The sequence below is a fragment of the Lepidothrix coronata genome, unplaced genomic scaffold, assembly GCF_001604755.1.
Source record: "Lepidothrix coronata isolate B3197 unplaced genomic scaffold, Lepidothrix_coronata-1.0 Scaffold22, whole genome shotgun sequence".
NCBI lineage: Eukaryota > Metazoa > Chordata > Aves > Passeriformes > Pipridae > Lepidothrix > Lepidothrix coronata.
Genome location: NW_016690202.1, coordinates 1,782,507 through 1,805,370, shown reverse-complemented (window position 1 = coordinate 1,805,370; position 22,864 = coordinate 1,782,507). Strand labels below are relative to the sequence as shown.

The 22,864-nt window shown below is 39.8% G+C and overlaps 1 protein-coding gene across 1 annotated transcript in view; it reads left to right on the top strand.

Moving 5' to 3' along the window:
* Positions 1-22,864, top strand: part of SCAMP1 (secretory carrier membrane protein 1) — a 41,380-nt gene that overhangs the window by 7,030 nt on the left and 11,486 nt on the right. The window contains exons 2-5 of the mRNA XM_017808094.1: positions 7,496-7,573; positions 16,306-16,404; positions 16,675-16,786; positions 22,719-22,847. Of these exons, the coding sequence (XP_017663583.1) occupies positions 7,496-7,573; positions 16,306-16,404; positions 16,675-16,786; positions 22,719-22,847 (418 nt within the window). The remainder of the gene's footprint in view (positions 1-7,495; positions 7,574-16,305; positions 16,405-16,674; positions 16,787-22,718; positions 22,848-22,864) is intronic.

Genomic DNA, 22,864 nt, shown 5'->3' with positions numbered 1-22,864 from the left:
CTCAGTTCAGCGCACGCTGTGTCTCACCTAAAAAATCCACTGTGCAGGCTCGAAGGGGTAATGACCTTTCCCAAATCTTTGCTCACGAAGACTGGCCATTATTTAATAATAGTGTTCTGGCAGTGTGGGAGTAAAAATCTTTTGAACGTCATTTTTTAAGGGGGATGGAAAATGGATGATCAGTGAATGAGATGTTAAACTTGCAATTGTGGAAGAACTGTTGTGTGGCTACTCAGATATTTTTTATTATTCTAAGTACAGAAATAGTCTTTATTTTGCCTCTTAGTTCATTAGTTCCTCCAGGTGTTACATGTGTAACCTTTTAGGACAACTTGTATTGAGGTGCAATGCATTAAAGCTTCCTTTATACTGTTAAATGTAAACTGTTTATACTGCTGATGTACTATTAAGGTAGTGAAGCATGAAATCTCAATTCAGTAGTTGTTTGTGATGCTTCTGTACCTTTACTTGTTCTTGGGCCTGAGATGATGAAGGAAGAAATAAAGTATGAAGAACCAGCAGTGTTTGACACTGCATCAAAACATTAGTAGCTTCTTGAAACTTAACTTTTCCATTTGCAACTTGTTCTGGCATGAACAAGGAGGAAGTTTTTGGAGAGTTCAGCTTTTTGCTTTATACCAAGTGTTTATTGAACATATGAAAATTGCAATTTCAGAGGCTTAATGCACTCCGGCTGAATGCAGAGTATTACAGGACTGAGAAACACATTCTTCATGTGCAGGCTTATCATCTGTTTTAAGTGTTGGATCCTAATTTAAAACTTGAAACACAGCAGTTAACACAGGAGGAATAAAGCTTTGATATCCAGCACTGGCCAAATAATTTTTTTTCTCAAAAGCAAGCTTTGTCAGAAAACTCTTCCCAGAAATGCTCTCGAGGACATACTGAAAGCAAAGTGTATCACATGGAGAGTTTCAACTGAAACAGCAACAACTATGATTGCTCCCCAGAACTCATTTATGAAAGCTGGGATGGATAGTTTTTTCTTTGGTCAAGGAGTCAAAAAGCTCAGACCAACAAACATAGTTTCAGGCATTTTTGTGTTGCATTTTTACTTAATTTTCTGAGCCAGTGGTGTCATCTTAGGAAATACTCCACAGAGAGCAGGAAGTACAACTGTTACTGTAACACCCGTCCCCCTCTGCCCCTCCCCAAATCAAAATCCACAGAACCTCAGGTTAAACTCTTACTGAAAAGTGTGTTGTTACTGTTGCTTGCATTTTTAAAAAAGGCTAATATGAAGTGGGAATAGGGAATAAGTTGTCATAATCCATGGAGAATTTAATTTGAAATGGAAAGAGAGTATCCTTTTCATGTAGCAAAACAAAGCCCTTCAGTAGGAGTGGTAGGGATAAGAAATCCTAATTGGTCAGGATTGATTTTGCTAGATTTCTGGAACTGATCTCATGATTTCCACAGGGTGGATTCACCAGTCTGGATTCAGTCCAGCATGTTGAGTAGTTGGGAAGATAAGATTGGGGTTGTGCCTCTTGCCTTCTTGGAACTTCCTTCCAAGCACAGAAAGCAACAGTGAAAATGCATAGCTAGGTGAAGGTAGGGTTGTGGAACAGTAAATGCCAAAGAAGCTGCAAAGTGATGGTGATGTCACACTAGTGATGTTAGTGACTGGTAAAGCAGTTAGATTGGATAACCTTATATGTGGGAATCTTGAAGTAAAAGAGAAAAATTGTAGGGTGGCAGAGCTGAAGGGTGGCCAGTGACTGATGAGGGAGGTGATAGGGTTGATACAGTGAATTATACAAAGCTCTCTTTAAAGAGCTTTTGTGATGAGGAGAACTGTTATCTTGGCTTGGATTGCAACTACTCCAGTCATTAAGAGATCATTGTTCATCTAGAACTAAAAAAAATGAAGATTTCTACAGTCTTCTTCAGTAGCTCATTCTTCCCTTGGCTGTACTAAAGGAGATGTATAACTGATAAGGTGTTTTTCGTGTTTTCTTCTTTTTATTTCATTCACTAAAAATAATTAATCCGCTTCTTTTAAAATACATTTTTATGTTCATAGTATATTGTTTCTCCCTAGTCTTTTTTTTCCTAGGACTAACCGGGGATACTTCTGTCAGCTTACTCAGATGTTTGGCACTGTCCTATGAATTCCATGTAAATTTAAAAAAAGAAAAAAGAAACAAAAGAGAAAAATTCTGTTACTTTTAAGCATAATTTAATCTTGCATAATTTCAGTTTTATGCTTTTTTCCTAAACAAGGTGATTATTGTATTCTTTTGATGTACAATACTCCTGTTATCGAGGATTTGGAAGACACTTAATTGTCTTGCCTTCTTGCCTTTGTCAATGAGGGTTAAAAACTTACCTAATTATTCCATTTTCTTAGTAGTTACCTGTGTTCCTCCTGTTCTCTTCCTTGTAAACGTATCCTATGCATTTTTCCCTGTTCCTATTTTCAGCTATTTTTTTTCTTAAGAGATTTTTACTTGAAATTGTTTTCAGTTGCTGATGTGTTGTAAAATCATTATAATCTCTATCCAAATCAGTGTTTATAAATCCTGTTTCTTGACCTCTGCAATAAGATACTGCTTTTACTTCCCTGCTAGTCCTTGGGAGCAAACTGAAAAATACTGGCCAATTAAATGTTCTGTGCAAAGCACTGATGTCATTAATTTAATTCCACTCAGGAAGAAAAAGGAATGCAACGCAAGCCTGTTTTTTTCCCCATGTTAGTTTTTTTTTGCATATGATAAATGCTTTTGTCTTTTTGGTAGAAATATGGGTATCGCTCAGTGAAAAATTTTTTTGACAACCCAAATGACAGTTTGGAGGGGATGTTTCCTAGTTCACTCTATTCACTTAAATCCAAATCCCAACTACCAATGTAAACTTAGCTGATGGTGTTTTTCAGAATATTACTGGATTTTGTGTGCTGTCAAAGCCTTTTACTGAGAATGGAACAATTCTGGACCCATTTCCAGTGAACAGTAATGCAAAGAATTGTTATAGATGTATCTTACTACTTCAGTTTTTAATTTGCTAGTCTCTTCTGTAGTAGTGAAGCTGGTAGCTAATGACTAGTTTTGGTCTCCTAGACAACAGAGGTCTATTGCCTTCAATTTGTTTTTAAAAAAGCTGTAAAAACTCATGTAGAATGGATTATTCTGCTCCATTTTAAACATTCTCATTTGTAGGTAATTGTGTTTGTATACTCTCTGTGATAACTGGGTATTCAGTTAATTTTTTCTGTATCTGAATGATGTAATAATAATTTGTTAACTTAAGATGTTAACACAGGAGATATTTTTAATAGTTTTGTAGGTACTCTTGCCAATGTGAGATACAAATGAGTTGTACTTTTTGGGTTTGTTTTGTTTGTGTTCTCTGGGGTTTTTTCCTGACATTTCCATTCTTGATATTAAAAAATAGGTTGCTGCTTGTACCTGACTCATTGAGATAAAAAAATGTGTGATGCTAATCTTTGCTTTTGAGATTGACATTACAGGAGAGAGACTGCAAGAAGCAGGTAAAATGAAAGATTAGATGGAAAACAGTTAAGTTATGCTAGTTTCTTAAAACTTCAGTCTCCTAAACTTATTCATGTCTTAAAAATGCCATCTGAAATGACTGTGACTTAAGTGCACCAATAGCTACAGTAGCCAGGTATGAAAAATGGTCTGTTCTTAATTCTGTTCTGTAGTTGAATGACTAATAGTTAAATAAAAAGATCAGAAACTCAGGGGCTGAACTGGCAGGAGTTTGGGTCAGATAAGGCTGGGTGGAAAATCAAATACGGAAAATAAGTTGTGCCGGCATAGATTCACTTGTTCCTGTGGAATATTAGTTTTCACTGTTTTTAACTGCTAGAATATGTGTGTCATGCAACATAGAAATTTGATGGCATTAATTTAAATGCCACTTTTTCTCTGAGTATGTGGTCCTGCACATTTATTATTCACATTCATTACTGAAACCCGGAACAATTTCTAAATTCAATGTTGTTTTTTTTTCTGCAGCAGTGAGTATGAGTGATTCACAGTTTTCATCACTGTATTTACATGAGTTGGCATTTGCTCCATTTTTAAAATGAGATGCAATGAGTGTAGGGCAAATGATTCAAAACAATTCCTTATGTTCCTTGGGATGTCAGGTCTAATTTCTTTGGAAATATTGTAAGTAGTGTTTTGAAATATGAAGTGCAGCTCCTGTTGTCATCAGTCATTTAATGCAGTGTAGGTGCTCAGACAACTAGTCTAGGAACCTATACCTGGGCACCCAGTCTGGGAAGAGCTGAGGATAGGTCTAGCATTAAACAAAATAGCAATGAGGGAGTATAGAAGAGGGATGAATCTCCAGGTTGGTACTTACATCCTGCAACTATGCAATTAGTCTTTTCCTGTGAACTCTGGTTTACCTTTCCTTAAGTCTTTCTGCTTGTGGAAGAATCAGGTCACAAACTTGTGTTGAAGTCCAAAATGTTTAATTCAAGTTTTCTGAGAATGGAATTTGAATGCTACTTGCCATGGTGGGGTTCAATGTGTGTATTTCAATACAACTGTAATTTTTTTTTTTACTAGGTAATGAAACTTTTCTTGAATAGAGCTGTTATTGGATGTCCTCTGAGTCATTCAGTTTTTTCAGAGCTGCTCATCTGTAGCAAACAATAGCAATATTTGACAGAATTATAGCAATTGTTAATTCAAAATGGCAATGGACTTCTGATGGAGGGCTTCCTTCTCTACTTCCGGTGTGTATTTTAAATGTACAGCTTATTTCTGAGTACTAAGACTTCTGCTGTCAGCTTGTTTGTTTCAGCACGTTTCCTCTCATTTGTCAGTTTTAGAATGTCACAATAGCTGTATGAAGAGATCTGAGAAGCTGTTTGCCCCTGGTTTTTTCTAAAACACGTGGAGTAAAAAAGGCTTTCTTTCCTCAGATATTTATTATTGTGTGCATATTGTATTTCTGAATACAGATTTCTCTTCTGAATTTGACTTGACCACTTTTTCCTGCTTTTTGGAAAATGGCTGCTGTTGAGTAGATGTCTCATGAGACTGATATTGTACTTGACAGCAACCATGAAGAAAATACTGTTCCTGCATCTGAAGATAAAGTTACTGCTGACAAGACTAAGCTAATACCTTAATAGATGCTGATTCTAAGAAACTAGATTTTACTTTTAAATTTATTTTTATTTTATTTAGCTTAATAATTTCTATATTAACTGCAGATTAAGTCACTTACTGTATTTTTTAAAAAAATTAGACATATATTCTATAGAATTATGAATGTTTTGGGTTGGAAGGGATCTTAAAGGTCATCTAGTTCCAACCCCTCCACCATGGGTAGGGACACCTTCCCCTATACCACATTGCCCATGGCTCCAAACAGCCTGGCTTTGAACGTGTCCAGGAATGGGGCATTCACCACCACTCTGGACAGCCTATGCCAGTGTCTCACCACCCTCACAGTAAGGAATCTCTTCCTGATATCTAATCCAAACCTACTCTCTTTTAGTTTGAATCCATCCTCCCTTTCTTGTTATGACATGCTCTTGTAAAAAGTCTCTTTCTATCTCGTAGTCTCCCTTCAAATACTGGAAGCCCACAATTAGGTCACCCCTAAGCCTTGTCTTTTCCAGGCTGAACAACCCCAATTCTCTCAACCTTTCCTATTAGGTACTCTGTCCCTCTAATCAAATTGGTGTCGTTCTTCTGGACTTGATCCAGCAGGCTCATGTTCTTCCTGTTCTGGGGACCCCAGAGCTGGATGCAGTGCTCCAGGAGGGGTCTCACCAGAGCAGAGTAGAGGGGTGGAATCCCCTCCCTTGACCTGCTGCCCACACTGCTTTTGATGCAGCCCAGGATACAACTGGCTTTCTGGGCTGTGAGTGAACATTGCTGGGTCATGTCCAGCCTCTCATCCACCAGCACCCCTGAGTCCTTCTGGGCGGGGCTGCTCTCCATCTGTTCATCTCCCAGCTTGGATTGATATCAGGACTGCTCTGACCCAGGTGCAGCTCCTTGCACTTGGTCTTACTAAACCTTCTAAAATTCCCATGATCCCTCTCCCAGAGCTTGTCCAGGTCCCAGTGGATGGCATCCTGTCCTTCAGGTGTGTCAGCTGCACCACTCAGCTTGGTGCATCCTCAAATTTGCTGAGGGTGCATTTGATCCCTCTATGTCGTTCATGAGGATATTAAATAACACTGGTCCCCGTACGGACCCCTGAGGGACACCACTTGTCACTGATGCCTGTTGGGACTCTGAGCCATTGGCCACTACCCTCTGGATGTGACCAACCACTTTCTTATCCATCTAACAGTCCACTCATCAAATCCATCTCTCCAATTTAGAGAGAAGGATGTTGTGGGGGACTGTGTCAAAGGCTTTACAAGAAGTCCAGACAAATGACATCTTCCCTTGTCCCCTGATGTCATCACTCCATCCTAGAAGGCCTAGAAGGCCACCAGGTTGGTCAGGCAGGACTTGCCCTTGGTGAAGCTGTGCTGGCTGTGTCATATCACCTCCTTGTCCTTCACGTGCCCTAGCACAGCTTCCAGGAGGATCTGTTGCGTGATCTTCCCAGGCACAGAGGTGAGGCAGACAGGGTGGTAGTTTCCAGGGTCCTCCTTTCTACCCTTTTTAAAGATGAGTATGATGTTTCCCTTTTTCCAGTCACCTGGGACTTCCCCTGACTGCCATGACATTTCAAATATCACGGAGAGTGGCTTGGCAACTACATCAGCCAGTTCCCTCAGGGATGCATCTCATTGGGTCCTGTAGACTTACATACCTTCTGGTTCCTTAGGTGGTCATGAACCTGATCTTCTATTAACAGTGGGAGGGACTTTGTTCTCCCACTCAAGGGTGTGGGAAGAGAGGTTGCCATTAAAGACTGAGTCAAAAAAGCCTAACTGTCTCTAGCACTGAGAAATGAAATAATTTTCTCAAGATATATCTCAAACAGTTTTTCTTACTGTATAGTTAATTGAGGGAAAAGAAATGTACTTCTTTTCTAAGTTGTGATAGTTCAGGTAGAAGCTGAAGCAGAAGTGCTTTTAGCATTATGGGACCCTGTTCCCTCAGCTTCATTTTTAATTAATGGTTTTTCTCTTCCTGAAGGTGTGCTTCTGGGTAGGGACATCCAAGAATTACAGGAAGCTCTTTTCTTCTGGTGTGCTTTTTGAATGTGTAGTTGTGGAGTCCAGTGATCAACATAGCAGGATAGAGTTTTCTTGTGTTTTCTCATGAGAGCTCTTCTCCATTTAAATCAACAAATGACAACAAATGAACTTTTTTTTTTTACTGTGTTAATCAAGGTTTGTAAGAATCTCATAACGAAATGATGTTATTTTGGAGACAAAGAGGTGGATGTTTACAGACTTTTTAAGTGAAAAAACCCTTTTTTTACATTGAAATAAAATCTGAGTTTTTTATAATATATAAATGTTTACTTTTTGGTTATATACATGTGCATACATTTACACAACTATTTTCTCTTCTAGGATCCTTCTGTTACACAAGTGACAAGAAATGTTCCTCCAGGGCTAGATGAGTATAATCCATTCTCTGATTCAAGAACAGTAAGTAGTACATTAATTTCTTAATAATGCTGTTAATCTTAGATTTCTGAGGTATTGTTTTCACAGTTGGGACTGACGTTGTAATATGTGTAGTGGGCTAGCTACAGGTAGTGGAAGATGTGTTAAGAATAAATAGTCCCATTAAGTATTTGGAGGATTCAGTGGCAAGGTTGATTTAAGTGAGCTTTGACCTGTTAAGGAAGAGTGGCTCCCTGAGAAGGGATCAAAATAGAATTGAGTTTTTTCCCTCTTTAGTAAGATTTCTGATAGTCTGTCCTTATGTTTTTCTGCATTTCACTGGCTTTAAAGCTTGTGAGTGTGGCACACTTCCCTAATGTCTTTATTTTGATTTCTATTTCACTTAATGCAGGTGCTGCTTGGAATCAGAAAAACATTGTATTTAAGTAACAGTCCACAAGCTGTGGTGCAGCAGTAAAAGGAAAAGTTTACACTGTAGTTTTTTGCCTCTAATTTATATAGTTCCAATATACCTTGCACTGCTTTTATCCATTGCAGGGAGAAATACAAGGAATGAGATAACAGCATTTTTGAGTGGCCGTTGTTGACAGTGAAGATATTTTGCAATATTAGCAAAATTTAGGGCTGTTTACTGTCTGTCAATATAATTTATAAACAGTCAAATACTGTATGTTTAAAATATAGTCTTATTTCTTGTGGCAAATCTGGTAGTGCTGTTGGGGAATGTTCATATTTGAGTATTTGCAATGTCATGGATAGAGAGACAGAATTCACTCTTAAGAGAGAAGCAGCTATATATTAATTGATATAAAACAGCAATTTAACAAAAATTAAAATAATTTTTAAAAATATAAAAAAAATAATAAATGCAACAGTGGTTTAACAAGATTCGATGGCAAGGTACATTTGATTACTGCCTAGAGGATACAAAACTGTCAGAAACGCCCTCTCATTGAGGGTCATGAGTTTCAGAAGGGACCTCATTACATCCTGAACTCCTTCCTGAGGGGAGCTTAGGTGTGTATGAATCCAGACTTAGTCAATGGTTTATGTCTGAAGGATTATATGTGCACAGTAAATCCTTCTATCACTTAGCTAAGATGTCAAAGTTTAGCATCACTTACTGAGAATATGTTGTTGCAAGGAATCTCTCAGCTCTGAGGAGTAACCTTGAGAGATGTCCCTACCCAAGGGGAGATCCTGGTGTGCTGCCCACTGCTGTGAGGGAGAACTCAAGGGGCCCTGGGCTGTCCACTATTTATGGAGTAAGATGATTGACTTGTAGTCATATTTGCATACCCATTACAGGAGTTAGTTTATTCCAAACTTCATGGCCAGATGGATCCATTACAACTGTCACTGGCTATAACCCCTTGAGCAGAGTTATGGGAAGTGGTGGGAGCAGGGAGAGCACGCCATCACAGCAGTGAAACAGTAAGATTTCATACAGTGTTAAAATGCTATGCTGGGAGAAGCTTCATTTTGGATATGCCTAGGATCAGCTGTTTAAAGCAGAATATTTACAACTAGCAACAATATTAAGTAAGTCTCCAAATTTTTTTCCTCCTAACTCACAATATCAGGAATTATGCTAGATTTAGTTTTCGGAAGCTCGAGGAGTTTCAAAATTGCTTTGTAATGACCATTTATTATAAAGACAGTAGATGTTGTTTAAAAAAGTATAATCTTGAGCTACTCTGACTTTTTTTATTACTTATGCACTTATTTCAATGTGCAGCTCTCTGGAAAAAGGGGATCAGAAGTGCTTTTTCAGTGGTTTTGTCTCCACCTCTAACAGTCACCATGGAAATTACATTCTGTCTTTTGTCACGTATCTGAAATCAACAAGGAACAGATGAGATTAGACAATTAGTATTTCTGCTTCATCATTTAATGAAACTCTGTTGAAGTGCTGCTGCTTCTAAGTTTTTAACTCCTTTGAGCACTCTGTGTATATATTAAAAAATTGGAAAAAATCATTAGTGGATTTTTTTTTCCTCCCCAGGAGATATATTTCAGTGGAATTTTTTCCCAGTTAATTCCTGGGTAGCTCCCCACCTTCTGTCTTGCATCTAAACAGAGTGATGAGTCTGTAGGAAACCGAATTGACCATCCACACCTGGCTTCTTCTGGGAGTCTTCCCCATGCCCCCAATAAATAAACTACTTCACTCATATGAGGAAATCAGTTCAAGAGAGAACTTTGTTTGAGCATTTGTCTCCAGTCAACTGTTGTGGACAAGTTTAGTTAGATGGATTTTTTAACCTAATTGTCTTGTTTGAGTATTACTGCAGCCTTAGGCCAAGAACTGCAAACTTTCACCTTGAAAAGCTGAACTAATCTTGAACTGTTACTCAGTTTTGTGAAGGAGGGCTCTGAGACCAGTGCAAACTGAAGGATTAAGAAGCTGCAACTGTCAACAGAAGCTGCAGCCTGCCCAGATAAAAACACCTACAGAAAAAGAACCAGAAGGCCCCAGACCAAAAATCACCATGGGACCAAAAGGCATGTGCAGGGTGCATAAAGAGCATGTGAAGAATGGATTCATCGGGTTTAAGGGTATAAAAGCCCAGGGATTTCTTTATTCTAGGTCTCTCTTGGAGGCATCCAGCTCAAGCTGTTGCTATTGTGATACCATTCAGTTATTACATTTTTTTTGCCTGGAATTGAATATGGACTCTTTAACATGACTTTTTAAGAGTGGTTGTAATGATTTGCTTTTTCCCTCAGTGCTGCTTTGAGAGCAAGGCATGAAATAGAATAATCAATCTCAGAAGTACCTTTGGGGTAGGAACAAATAGGGTGGTTGTAGAGTGGGCTTGGTTCACTTTCAAGATATGATATATTCAAGTTATCATAATGTGTCAGTGAGGGGTCATATACCCGTATGAAGAAAGTCCCTGTTAAAACAGTTGACTTAGTTTTCCTGTCCAAATGTGGGTGAGATAGCATAATATATTATCTACTTACTGATGGATGGAGCTCAGTGCAATCCTCACCACTTTCATGATAAATTTCTTCCTAATATCTCATCTAAATCTACTCTCTTTTAGTTTGAAGCCATTACCCCTTGTCCTGTCACTACATGCATGCCCTTGTAGAAAGTTCCTCTCCATCTTACTTGTAGGCTCCCTTCAGGTACTGGAAGGCTGCAGTTAGGTCACTCTGGAGCCTTTTATTTTCCAGGCTGAACAACCCCAACTCTCAGCCCATCCTTGCAGGAGAAGTGCTCCATTCCTCTGGTCATCTCCCTAGCCCTCCTCTGGACTCATTCTTCCCATGTTATTCTTATGTTGGGGGCCTGGAGCTGGGATTGCAGTTGGGATTTCTTGAGAGCAGAGAGGAGGGGCAGAATTGCTTTCCTTGACCTGGGCCGCTTCTAGTCAAGCTTCTTTTGATGCAGCCCAGGATACAATTGGCTTTCTGATCTGTCAAGTGCACGTTGTCAAGCTTCTCATCCACCGACACCACCTCCAAGTACTTCTTGTCAGAGCTGTTCTCAATCCATCCTCCACCCAACCTGTACTTGCACTTGAGATTGCCCTTGCCTAGGTGCAGGACATGGCATTTAGCTGTGTTCAGCTTCATGAGTTTTGTGTGGGCCCAGCTCCTAAGCCTATCCAGGTCCCTCTGGATGTCATCCCCTCACTCCGGTGTTTGAGAGGGGAAGGAAGAGGCTTGATTTCTGCTGCCCTGAAGCCACTTAAGAATCTTAGCCTGTGTCTACTGATCTTACTTATGAGTCAAAAGAAGGCACAGTAGGTTTTGAGATGCTTGCTCTGAACCACATTTGTCAAGGAGGTACCTGGCAAGTGCCAGGTTCACTGGTTTCCTTCAAAGATGCCTCAGTAATTTTTATTCTTAGAAATCCTCTGTCAGTAAAAATAAAAAATAACATAAACCAAAGTAGATAAACAGATAAGAATTCCTATTCTGCTTACTTAATAGTTATGGAGCTCAGTGTCTTTATGAAATGTCCGATAATTCTCAAAACTAGTTCCTGCAGCCACCTACTTTGACGTCTTCAGGATTTTGATGGTTATTGACCAAGTGTGTCTCTTGCATTTGCATGTTGTGTGCTGATAAAATGTTTGAGGTGCCCTTAGAAAATGGGTGTTTGCTTTGAGTCTAAATAGCAAATCAGTTAGTCCTGTAATCTGACAGCTTGATAATAGTATTTCCTCAGTATGATTTACATTGACAGGTTTTCTCTGTATGGTGTGTGTTACTTGCCAAGTTTTGAAAATGTAAATCTAAGCTACTGTTTTTCAGAATGCCTCCAGTTTTAGCCTTCATGCATCTTGCACGATAGCACTTGGGCCATTTCAGACTTTTTCAATAGAACAGCTTGAAAATACATCTCCCATTTCAGAATGTAAGGAACCTACTCTATGCAGGCTAATTTTCCAGTAGTGTTTTTACTGTAACTGTTTTACAGCTTTTCATTTTGAAGTTAGCTTAATTCTTAGTTGAGCTAGCATCAGAGATAGCAGTTAGATCAAACTTGTGCCTACCCTCTGTTGGAAATCGGTGAAGACATTCGCCTCTAGAACTGTGCTTTGTATGGCCTTTTTAGTAACTCTGTAAAGAACTGTCTGCCTTACTGCTTTGTCTTCTAAGCTAGTAAATTATTATTTATTTGACTGTTATTGAGTAGGTTTTAATTGCATATGTGAAGCAGCAATTTTTTTTGAGTATCCTGTTTGCATTAAGGCTTGGGGTGCATAACCTCTGTTCTCCCTGGTTCTTGAGGTTGTTTTTACTTGTGTACATTTTTACTGAACGTCTGCTTTTCCAGTGATTACTGTATACTGTATATTTATATAGGACAAAAGAACATGTTAAGTGGCTTCTGACAAAATGTTCTCACAAATAAATTTTTTTCCCTTCTTTTTTTCTGCACTCCGTACTCTTTCCTTACTAACTACATCAGTCCAATAATAGATAATCTTGTATTTTGGCTGAACTTTATTTAAGTCCATACAGATCTCCAAAACTTCAGCACAATGCTAGAGCTTAAAGGTGTACTAACACAACTTCATTACTTCTTGCTTCTAGGAAAATCCCAAACTGTATAGCTGTGTTTTGCAGGGGTTTTTGTTGGGCATTTTTTAGTAGCTGAATACTTCCAAGGCAGCCAGATACTTCTGTTTGTTTCATCTTAAGTAGCTGTGGCATTTCTTTTGCTTCTCACCTTTGATTAGGGTTATAAAAAGAAGTACTTTAGTTTGACAGGAAGACTTAGAGCAACCAAAATTTAAAAATCATGATGGTTATTTCTTAAAGAGCTCAAGAGCAGGCAGTTTCAAAGTATCAGAATTCAAGGAAGTGGGGCAGAAGGTGAGTTTGGCTGAGCAGGGATTTTTTTCTAGGATGTAGGTAAAAAAGGAAAGTCTATGGACACTGGAAGCAAGGACAGGTAACACAGAAAGGCTGCAGAGAGTTTGCCACTGCAGGGAGGAGATTTGTGGGATCAAAGCTTGATGAGCATTCAAGCTGGCAAGCAGTGGATGGACAACAAAAAGAGCTATTTAAAAGCTTAATAGCAAAAGGATGTTTAAGATAACATTGGCCTGTTACTTGAGTAGGTCGATCACCTCACAAATAGGGATGTAGATAGAGCAAACAAAGGACCCCTGCAATCCTGTGACTGGGGGGCATTATAAACTCCCAGCCAACTCTGAAGTTATTCAAGACTAGCTGCTCCAGCTGGATGCACTTAAGTCAATGGGGCCTGAAGGAATTCATTCCAGCATACTGGAAGTGCTAGCCAGTGTTATCATGAGTCCTCTCTTCATTATTTTTTAGGGGTCTTAGGAGTCTGGAAAGGTACTGGAAGCTGGCAAATGTTGTCCCTGTTTTCAGGACAGCTCTGAATTAATTATAGGCCTATCAGTCTCACTGCAGTGCCTGGCAAAATTATGGAGAAGGTTATTCTGGGAGCTAGTGAAAAACACTTGAGAGACAGTGCAGTCATTGGTCATAGCTGGTATGGGTCCATGAGGGGAAAGTCCTACTTAGCCAATTTAAGCAGGGAGTTGGACTCCATGATCCTTATGGGTCTGTTTCAGCTTGAGATATTCTATGATCATAATGCTTTCTTCACTAGATTCTTTATCTGTAAGATTATTTGTGATACATGTTATGTACCTGTTGTGCATTCAGTTCTGATCTTTGAATAATAACCTGGAAAAACACATTAAAGCAATATTGAACTTCCACCATTTGGAGGTAATTTTTGAGCACTGATAACTTTGTTTCCTTGTGCACACATTATGAAGCTAAGTAAGTACAAAAATACAGTTGTAAACGAAAACATGGATGGCTGTTTCTGTACTTAATGGAAGAAATACTACTGTATTTCAGCAACAGGCTGTATCGTGTGAATACAATGGCTAGAATGCAACTTTTGCTGGGATTATATTCTTAATACATGTATCAACCTAGCAGAAATTCTGGAGTGATACCAGCAAAAATTAACAATGGATGTTGATGCAGATGCCTGATTTTTTTTCTTGCCTTTCTGTACTACTTCTGATTCACTTATAAGCTCTTTGTGTACTTTGTGCATGAATTCCATCAAGTGACATGAAATAAATCATAAGTGATACTACACATTCATGAATAGTGTGGACATACTTACTGTAGCTCAGAAATAGCTTCTTTAGATGTACCATAAAAAGAGACTTATCATGCTGGCTTTTTGCTGCTTTGTCAAGTGTGCTACTGGGGAAGGACAGCCTTTGGAAATGTGGAAGCTGTTTTCAAAGAAAGCTTAGGAGTTTAAACTTCACCAAAGTGTGAAACCATAACGCAAGCTCAAAGCTCTGAGTTAAAATTTGGACAACTTGGGAAACTTTCTTTCCTGGAATCAGGAAGCTTATGCCATCCTTTAAGATTTTAAGAATACTAATAGAAAATAATGATCTAAGAAAAAGCTAAATTAATTGTTTCTTTGCAGGGTAAATGTCGTAAACTTGATTTCTCAATAGAACAGACTTTTGAGAAGTGACACCTTAGTGAGCTGACTGTTAAGAAAAACTAAGATGGAAAATGGCTAAAGCGTGAACTGGAATTTATGTCAATGGACTTTATACCAGAGGAAGAAACAGGGGCAGCTTGTTTCTATACTATAGAAACAAGGTTTTAAAAATATTCAAGAAATTAAGAAGTCAGGAGGTACAAGTTCTTTGCTGGGCAGTTAGGAGCAGGGGAGTAAAGTCTACTAATAATAAATGTTATTTTGTTGGTTGGTTGGAGTTTTTGTTTGTTCGGGATTTATTTTGTTGGGTTTTTTTAGCAGACCCGTACACAGACAGAGGCTTTGATCTTCAAGCAGACATGAAAGTTGTCTTGACTGCTGTTTCTTTCCTGTGTTAAATAATGGACTGTAGCACACAGATCTAAAAACATGAGACTCAGGGCAGCTGTTTGCTTTGCACTGCAGTGATTGAAATGCAGTATTCTCCTTCATGTTATTACATAGATACAGTTCTATGGTGTTTTAGGGGCTGAGGGCTGAAGGAAGACCATTATCCTGTCTATTTCTGAGAAATGAGACTGCTCTGATATCTCAATATTCTGACGTATAAGATGAAAAGATAATTTTGAAATGCTGGAATCAAATGCTGTTGCTGCGATGTGCTGCAATATCACACACAGAGGTGAAGTTCACTCAGGTATCATATTTTCTCCTCAGTGTATTGCATCTGTATATTTTAAAAGAAGTTAAGAAAAGATGCAATAATGTGATTCAAGTCATAGCTTGCCAAGTTAATGATATTATTTGATTCCTGCTGTCTTTTAAGGTGCTTTTGTGTTGAAAACTTGACAGTTCTCACTGTATCTTTGTTTTTGATTTCAGTCTTAGGAACAAGTGGTTCTCTGTCTCACAAGGTGACAGAACAGGGAAGTCTTTCAAGTTGCAAGCTCTGCACAAAGAATTGTAGTTTACCCCTAAACCTATTTAAGAATAAAATACATCGTAGTAATGCTATACTGATCTGCTTTGGTCACGTTCAGTTGATAACGTCAGTCTAGGCAACTTCAGTCTTTTTCGTTTGTTTGATAGCTGCGGGTTAATATTGTGTGTGATAAAAAAATGTGGAGAAAATCAGAGAAAATGGCAAATGGCAATACGGAGGGGAGAAATTAAAACAAAAAATCAAAAACTGAGCCACGGAAAACTCCTTATAAGGTGTTTTCTTATAGGTGGTAACCAAGTGAGTGAATTGCCAGCCAGGTACTTGGGTACATGCTGGTGAAATAGTCAAACAATAGATTATGGATTTTGAACTGAAAATTTAATGTGGTACATTGCTTCTTTAGTAGCCAGGTGATACAAGCCTTTGTTAAGTAGAAGGCTCTGGAAGACATTATTAATAAATGACATTGTTTTTCAGAATTTGAATAGATCACTGTTAAATGCTGCAATTCTCTGAAACAGAAACTCCATATTCATATTCATATGTGAACAAAATTAAAATTCTCTTTACTTTTGACTGAGTTATAAAATTCCATGAGTATTTATCAGAAGTAGTGCAATGTGAAACCAAGTAAGCAGAACACTGCACCACAGAGTACAGTTAACATCTTATTCCTGAAGGTTTTAAATATTGCAGGCAGCATATCAGATTTTCAGTTTATCAGTAATACTTCCTTTAAAAAAACTTGATTGTTTCTTACAGGTTTAATGAAGATAAATTTATTAGAAAAGGGGACTGTTTTCAAATAATTGTCTTTTGTTTCCTTAGCCTCCTCCAGGAAATGTGAAAATGCCTAATGTACCCAGTACCCAGCCAGCAATAATGAAACCAACAGAAGAACCACCTGCCTACACGCAAATTGCTAAGGTTTGTCTGCAACTTGTAGGCACTTTTTTAGGTTCCTTTTAGTTATAATTATTTAAATACACTTCTGGAATTATGTCTTTTATAAATAAGCACTGCTTTCCTAATTAAAGTTAATTCTGCTTTTAAGTAATTGGTTACTATGTGAATTTGTGCAATATTGGGTCAGTCTTCAGCCATAACTGGAGATGCTTAATTGTAGCAAACAGACTTGGAATATTTATGCTGTGTTCATACTTTTTAACAGTATCTAATGATGCTTGTTTTGTTCAGGAGCATGCCTTGGCCCAGGCAGAACTGCTAAAGCGTCAGGAAGAACTGGAAAGAAAAGCAGCTGAACTAGATCGCAGAGAAAGGGAAATGCAGTCTCTCAGTCAGCAAGGGGGTATGCATGAAAAATATACTTTAAGTATCAGAAATTTCACTTCTTCTTAGAAACTGTATTAATTTGACAGTGACGTTGTGAAGCAAATCAAAGAGGGATTTTTGTAATGTCTTCAGGAAAAGAAAGTTTATCTCCCTTGAGACACTGCATGTAGTGAATAAAAACTAGTTTGTCCTTTGCAGATTTTCCCTGAAAAACTTTTAAATGTGGCCTCTGTTACATGTTATTATTTGCTATCAGCTATTTTTGTTCTAGATTAGTATCTGAGTAATGTTATTGAATAGAAATGGAGCATTTTGAGATGAAGTGAAAGTAACTTCCTAAGTAACATCTCTTTAACTTTTCATCTGTCATCTATAGCTATAGGAGAACTTTTCTGTTTTGAAACATTTTTTTTTTGCTGTATTACAAACATAATACACTATACAAGTAGCAGAAAGATCTATTCCATTATTAATCTTTTATTAATTTTTATGACACTTTGGAATCCATAGTCCAAATCAGTATCTCATTTTGCCACAAAACTCTGTGCTGTGTAAAACCATCAGTTTTTGTATAGCAATTTCACAAGTGAGAAGATTTACATCCTCTTAACTGGAGATAATTTGCTACAAGTAGATCTATGGGAATATTCCTTTTCCAAAGGAAGAACTTCAGACTGGAGTTCAAAAAACCCCAAAACCCAACAAAATAAAACACTGTCTGCAAGGTTGACTTCACTTGGTCTTTTCAGTTGTATCTGCAATTCTGTTTTATTTTCATATGTGCTGGTGTTTTTTTACAATTCTGATTTGCATAATTTCTTAGTAATTTAAGTTGTTGGGGAATTTTATAGAATATTTTCAGTTGGAAGGTACCTACAATGAATCACAGAATCAGAACTGTGTGGGGTTGGAAGGGACCTCTGGAGATCATTTTGTCCAATCTCCCTGCCAAGGCAGGGTCCCGTAGAACAGGTTACATGGGAACGCATTGTGATGGGTTTTGAATGTTTCCAGTGAGGGAGGCTCCATGGCCTCCCTGGGCAGCCTGTTCCAGTGCTCTGCCACCCTCAGTGTAAAGAATTTCTCTCTTGTGTTGAGATGAAACTTCTCGTGTTTTAGTTTATGGCCATTGCTCCTTGTCCTGTCATGGGGCACCACTGAAAAGGGTCTGGCACCATCCTCTTGGCATCCGCCCTTGAGATATTTATATGCACTGATGAAATCCCTCTTCAGTCTTCTCTTCTCTGGATAAACAGCCTAGCTCCCACAGTTTCTTTTTATAAGAGAGATGCTTCAGACCCCCTGTCATCTTTGTGGCCCTTCACTGTACCATCCTTGTAGCTGCACCCTGCAATAGCTCCTTGTCTTTCTTGTACTGAGGACCCCAGAACTGGACACAGCACTACCGGTGTGGCCTCATAGGGCCAAGTAGAGGTGTCAAATCACCTCCCTCCACCTGCTGGCCACACTCTTCCAATGCACCCAGGATACCATTGGCCCTCCTGGCCACAAGGGCTCACTGCTGGTTCATGGTCAACTTGTCATCCAAGACTCCCAGGTCCTTCTCTGCAGAGCTGCTCTCTAATAGGTCAGCCCCCAACCTGACCTGGTATTTGGGGTTATTTCTCCCCAAGTGCAGGATCCTGCATTTGCCCTTGTTTAACTTCATTGGGTTTCTCTGCACCCAACTCTCCAGGCTTCCAAGGTCCCTCTGAATGGCAGCACAGCCTTCTGGTGTATCAGCCACTCCCCCCAATTTTGTATTATCAGTGAAGTTGCACTTGATCCCTTTGTCCAGGTCATTGATACAAAGTTGAATAAGACCCAGTCTTGATCCCTGGGGAACACCACTGACTGCAGGCCCCCAATTGGATTCCACTTGGCTGATTGTGACCCTCTGAGCTCTGCCATTCAGCCAGTTTGTGATCCACCTCACTGTCCATTCATCTAATGCGCACTTCTTGAGGTTACCTATGAGGATGTTGTGGGAGACAATGTCAACAGCCTTGCTGAAGTCAAGGTACTGCTCTCCCCTCATCAACCCCTCCCGCCATGCCATCACAGAGGGCTATTAGATTGGTCAAGCATGATTTCCTTTTGGTGAATCCATGCCGACTGCTCTTTATGACCTTTATGACCTTTTCTTCTTCATGCTTGGTGATGACCTCCAGTATGGTCTGTTCCATCCTTCCCATGGATGGACTGACCGGTAGTTTCCTGGGTCCTCCTTATTCCCATCTTCATTGACTTTCCTCCAGTCATCAGGGACCTCTCCTCTTCTCCATGATTTTTCAAAGATGATGGAGAGTGGCTTAGCTACAGCATCTGCCAGGTCCCTCAGCACCCGTGGGTGCATCCCATCAGGACATGTGGAGGGTGTGAAGTCTTGTGTAGCCAATCTCTAACCCCACCCTTTGTGACCAACTGGAGATCTTGGGGTCAAGATCTGGGGGGTTAAGGGTTCCTTTCTCTGTCCTTCTCTTACTTCTGAGGTATCGACTCCTGAGGGCCGACCTCAGCACTAAGGACTGAGGCAAAGAAGGCATTCAATAAGTTCACCTTATCTCTGTGTCTTCTGTCATCAGGACACCCATCTGATTCAGCAGTGACTCCACATTTTTCCTGATTTTCCTTTTGCTGCTGATGTACTTGTAGAAGTGCTTCTTGTTGTCCTTGATATTGTTTGACAGACTCAATTCCAAGTGGGCCTTGGCCTTCCTTGTTGCATCCCTGCATACCCTAGTGATGTTCCTATAGTGCTCTCACATGACCTGTTCCTTTTTTCACATCCCATAAATTTCTTTCTTGTGTTTGAGATTTATGAGGAGCTCCCTGCTCATCTATGCAGGTCTCCTGCCCTCTTTGCCTGATTTCTTGTCATGAGAATACACTAGTCTTGCACTTGGAGGAAGTGATGCTTGAATATTGACCAGTCTCTTGGACTCCTCTTCTAGAGCCCTATCCTGTGGGATTCCTTTAAGTAGGAAGATACAGAAGGCAGCTCTCTGGAAGTTTAGGGTTCTAGTCCTGCTTACTGCTTTGCTTCCACCATACAGGATCCTGAGTTCCACCATCTCGTGGTCACTGCAGCCAAGGCTGCTCCCAACATTCACATCTTCAACCAGTCCCTCCTGATTTGTTAGTACGAGGTCCAGCAGCACACCTTCCCTTGTTGGCCCTTCCACCAGTTGCATCAAAAAATTGTTATCAATGACTTGCTGAAGCTTTCTGGACTGAGTGTGCCAAGCCGTGTTGTCCCTCCAACAAATACCAGGGTGACTGAAGTTCCCCTGGAGAACCAGGGCTTGTGACTGCAAGGCTGTTTCCAGTTGCCCATAGAAAGCCTCATTAACCTCCTCCTGATCAGGTGGCTTATGGTAAACACCCCCAACAGTGTCAACCGTATTAACCTGTCCCTTAATTATCACCCATAAACTCCCAACTTGTTTATCTGTCCCTGGATAGAGCTCAATACATTCCAGTTGCTCTCTGACACAAAGAGCAACTCCACCACCTTGCCTCTCTGACCTGTCCTTTCTAAAAAGTACACAGCCATCCGTGACAACATTCCAATCATGCGAGCTATTCCACCATGTCTCCATATTTGCAAAGAGATCATGGCCCTATGACCACACATAGATTTACAGGTCTTGTTTATTCCCCATGCTGCGTGTTTGTGTACAGGCATTTTGGGGAGGTAATCAATGATTAAAGCACAATCCATTGTCATAAAAGCCAAAATCTTCTGGATGGCACCAGCCTCAAAGCCAAACATTGATCTGCACTAGCTTGTGTTTCTGGCTGTCCCCATTTCTCTAACTGGTGGGATAGATGAGAAGGTGACTATGACACTGATGTTTTTCACCTGCCTTGCCAGGGCTTTATAGTCTCCCTTGATCCTGCCCATTTTTTGGTGTCATTTGTACCCGTGTGAAAAAGTACCAGTGGGCAATAGTCTGTGCTCTTGACAAGCTTCGGTACTCTCTCAGCACCATCACAGATTGTAGCCCCCTGTGGGCAGCACAGCTCCTGCAACTGTATGGCAGGCTGGCAGATGGGTGCCTCGATGCCCCTTAACAGAGAGTTGCCCACTACAATAACTCGACATTTCTTTGTATGGTAACCACCATGTGCAGGTTCTCCGTTTTGGCCTTTAAAGCATCATGCCTATTTTTAATCTGAATGTTGGAGGGTGGAGGTTGAATTGGAGCCCTACTTTTGTGTGTCACCAGGGTCCAACATGTGTCACACTCAGTGGTATCCATTGTAGATGTATGGTTCTGGACCATGTATCTATCTCTGTTTCAGCCCCTCTAATACTGTGTAGCGTATTGCCGTTTGTCTGCCTGCTGCAACAGGCCATCAACCTTTGCACACTTGTTCAGGTACCAGCATTTCCTCCAGGAGAAGTATCTGGGCATTCATTGCAAGCTGCCACCTGTACTGATGTCTCCTTCCTTACCAGTTCTGTCTGAGTGGATGCATCAGACTTCTCAGGGGCTGTCTCAGTAGACACACTCATTTTGTTTCTGAGACAAGTGCCCACCATTATGGCAGAGACCTACAGCACTTAGCACTTATCTGAGGTGTGAACCTACCTGCAGATCGCAGCACCCTCCCCGCTTACCCTACTTATGCAAACTGCTGCACCACATTCAGTTCACTATGTTCCAATTCACTCATGCTCCACTAGAGCCATTTAAATCTCCCACGGTTCTCCTGGCAGTGTGCCCCCTCTGTACCTGATTAGCTTGTGAGAACTACCAGTTCCTGATGCTGTCCTGCTGCTCAGGTGTCCATGAGCTTGGGAACCCCCCTCACAGCTCGATCTAATACTCAGCCCTGAATTCACCTTGGTCGCCTCTGCTGCCGCCCCACTGACTGACAGTGATCATCTGATCTGCACACTCATTTGAACTCCTTTGAACATACTGTAGAGTTGTCTTGATAGGAGGACAGGGTCTTTTGTAAACCTCTAGCTGTTTGCATTCAATTGCCTTAAGATGCTGGCTGCGTATCTAGGGCACTGTTGTCATGTGTTGTCATATTGACTACAGTGAAACATCTTCAAGCTGGTAGGCCACCTCAGCTCAATGCCTTCAGTCTTCTCTGCTGAGGTCCTGAGCAGCATTGCATTTGAGCATGTGCTGCTTCCTATTTCAGCTAGTTCATTTGGGCATGTATCTCTTGAATCCAGAGCTTGAAATGCTATGGTAAAGGTTTGCTGCAGCAATTGTCTCAGTTGAATCTCTGAGTCTGTGCTTGGTATGACTTGTATTCAACAGAGGCTGTGATTAGATAATAGTACAGAAATCCATGTGTCTGATACCCACACAACTGTACCAAAATACACTGATGCTGTAGGGGATATTCTTGTAAGAAAAAGGTAATTACAGACCATTTCAGTAACTGTCTTTCTTGAGATTTTCTGCCTTTTAGGTAAGTTTTGACTGTAAACTATATTGGAAACTAGATCAAATTATTAGAGATAGTCTGGTGTTAAAAATACCACAATTACGAAAATGAAGAATGCTTTTCAGTCCCCTGTCTTTGTATTCAACAAAGTATGTGAGTATGATGGGACTTAAGGAAAATATTAATATAAAAGTCAAGGAACTCTGAGAAATTGTTCTTCTGCTCATATCTGGATTTTTTGTGAAGAATTCTCTTTTCTTACTACTTTATAGGAATTGTCAGATGCTTGCTCAGTCGTTTATGTAGATAAACTTTCCTTGACCTGTCTATACTTAATTGTATTTTATTTCTGTAGTTTTAATTTCAGTATTATGTAAGGATTGCTTTTAAAACTCAGGGGTTTTGGTAGCTCAAGTTATCCATCCACTTAAAAAACTCATGCATAAAACAGTTTGAACAAGTTCAAATGTATATCTCTTTCTAGTATAACTATATTATAAACACCATTTTTTTCTTCGTTTTCTGTTTTGCAGGTAGAAAAAATAACTGGCCACCTCTTCCTGAGAATTTTCCAGTAGGTCCTTGTTTTTACCAGGATTTTTCAGTAGACATTCCTGTAGAATTCCAGAAGACGGTAAAGATTATGTACTATTTGTGGATGTGTAAGTATTTTCTTTTA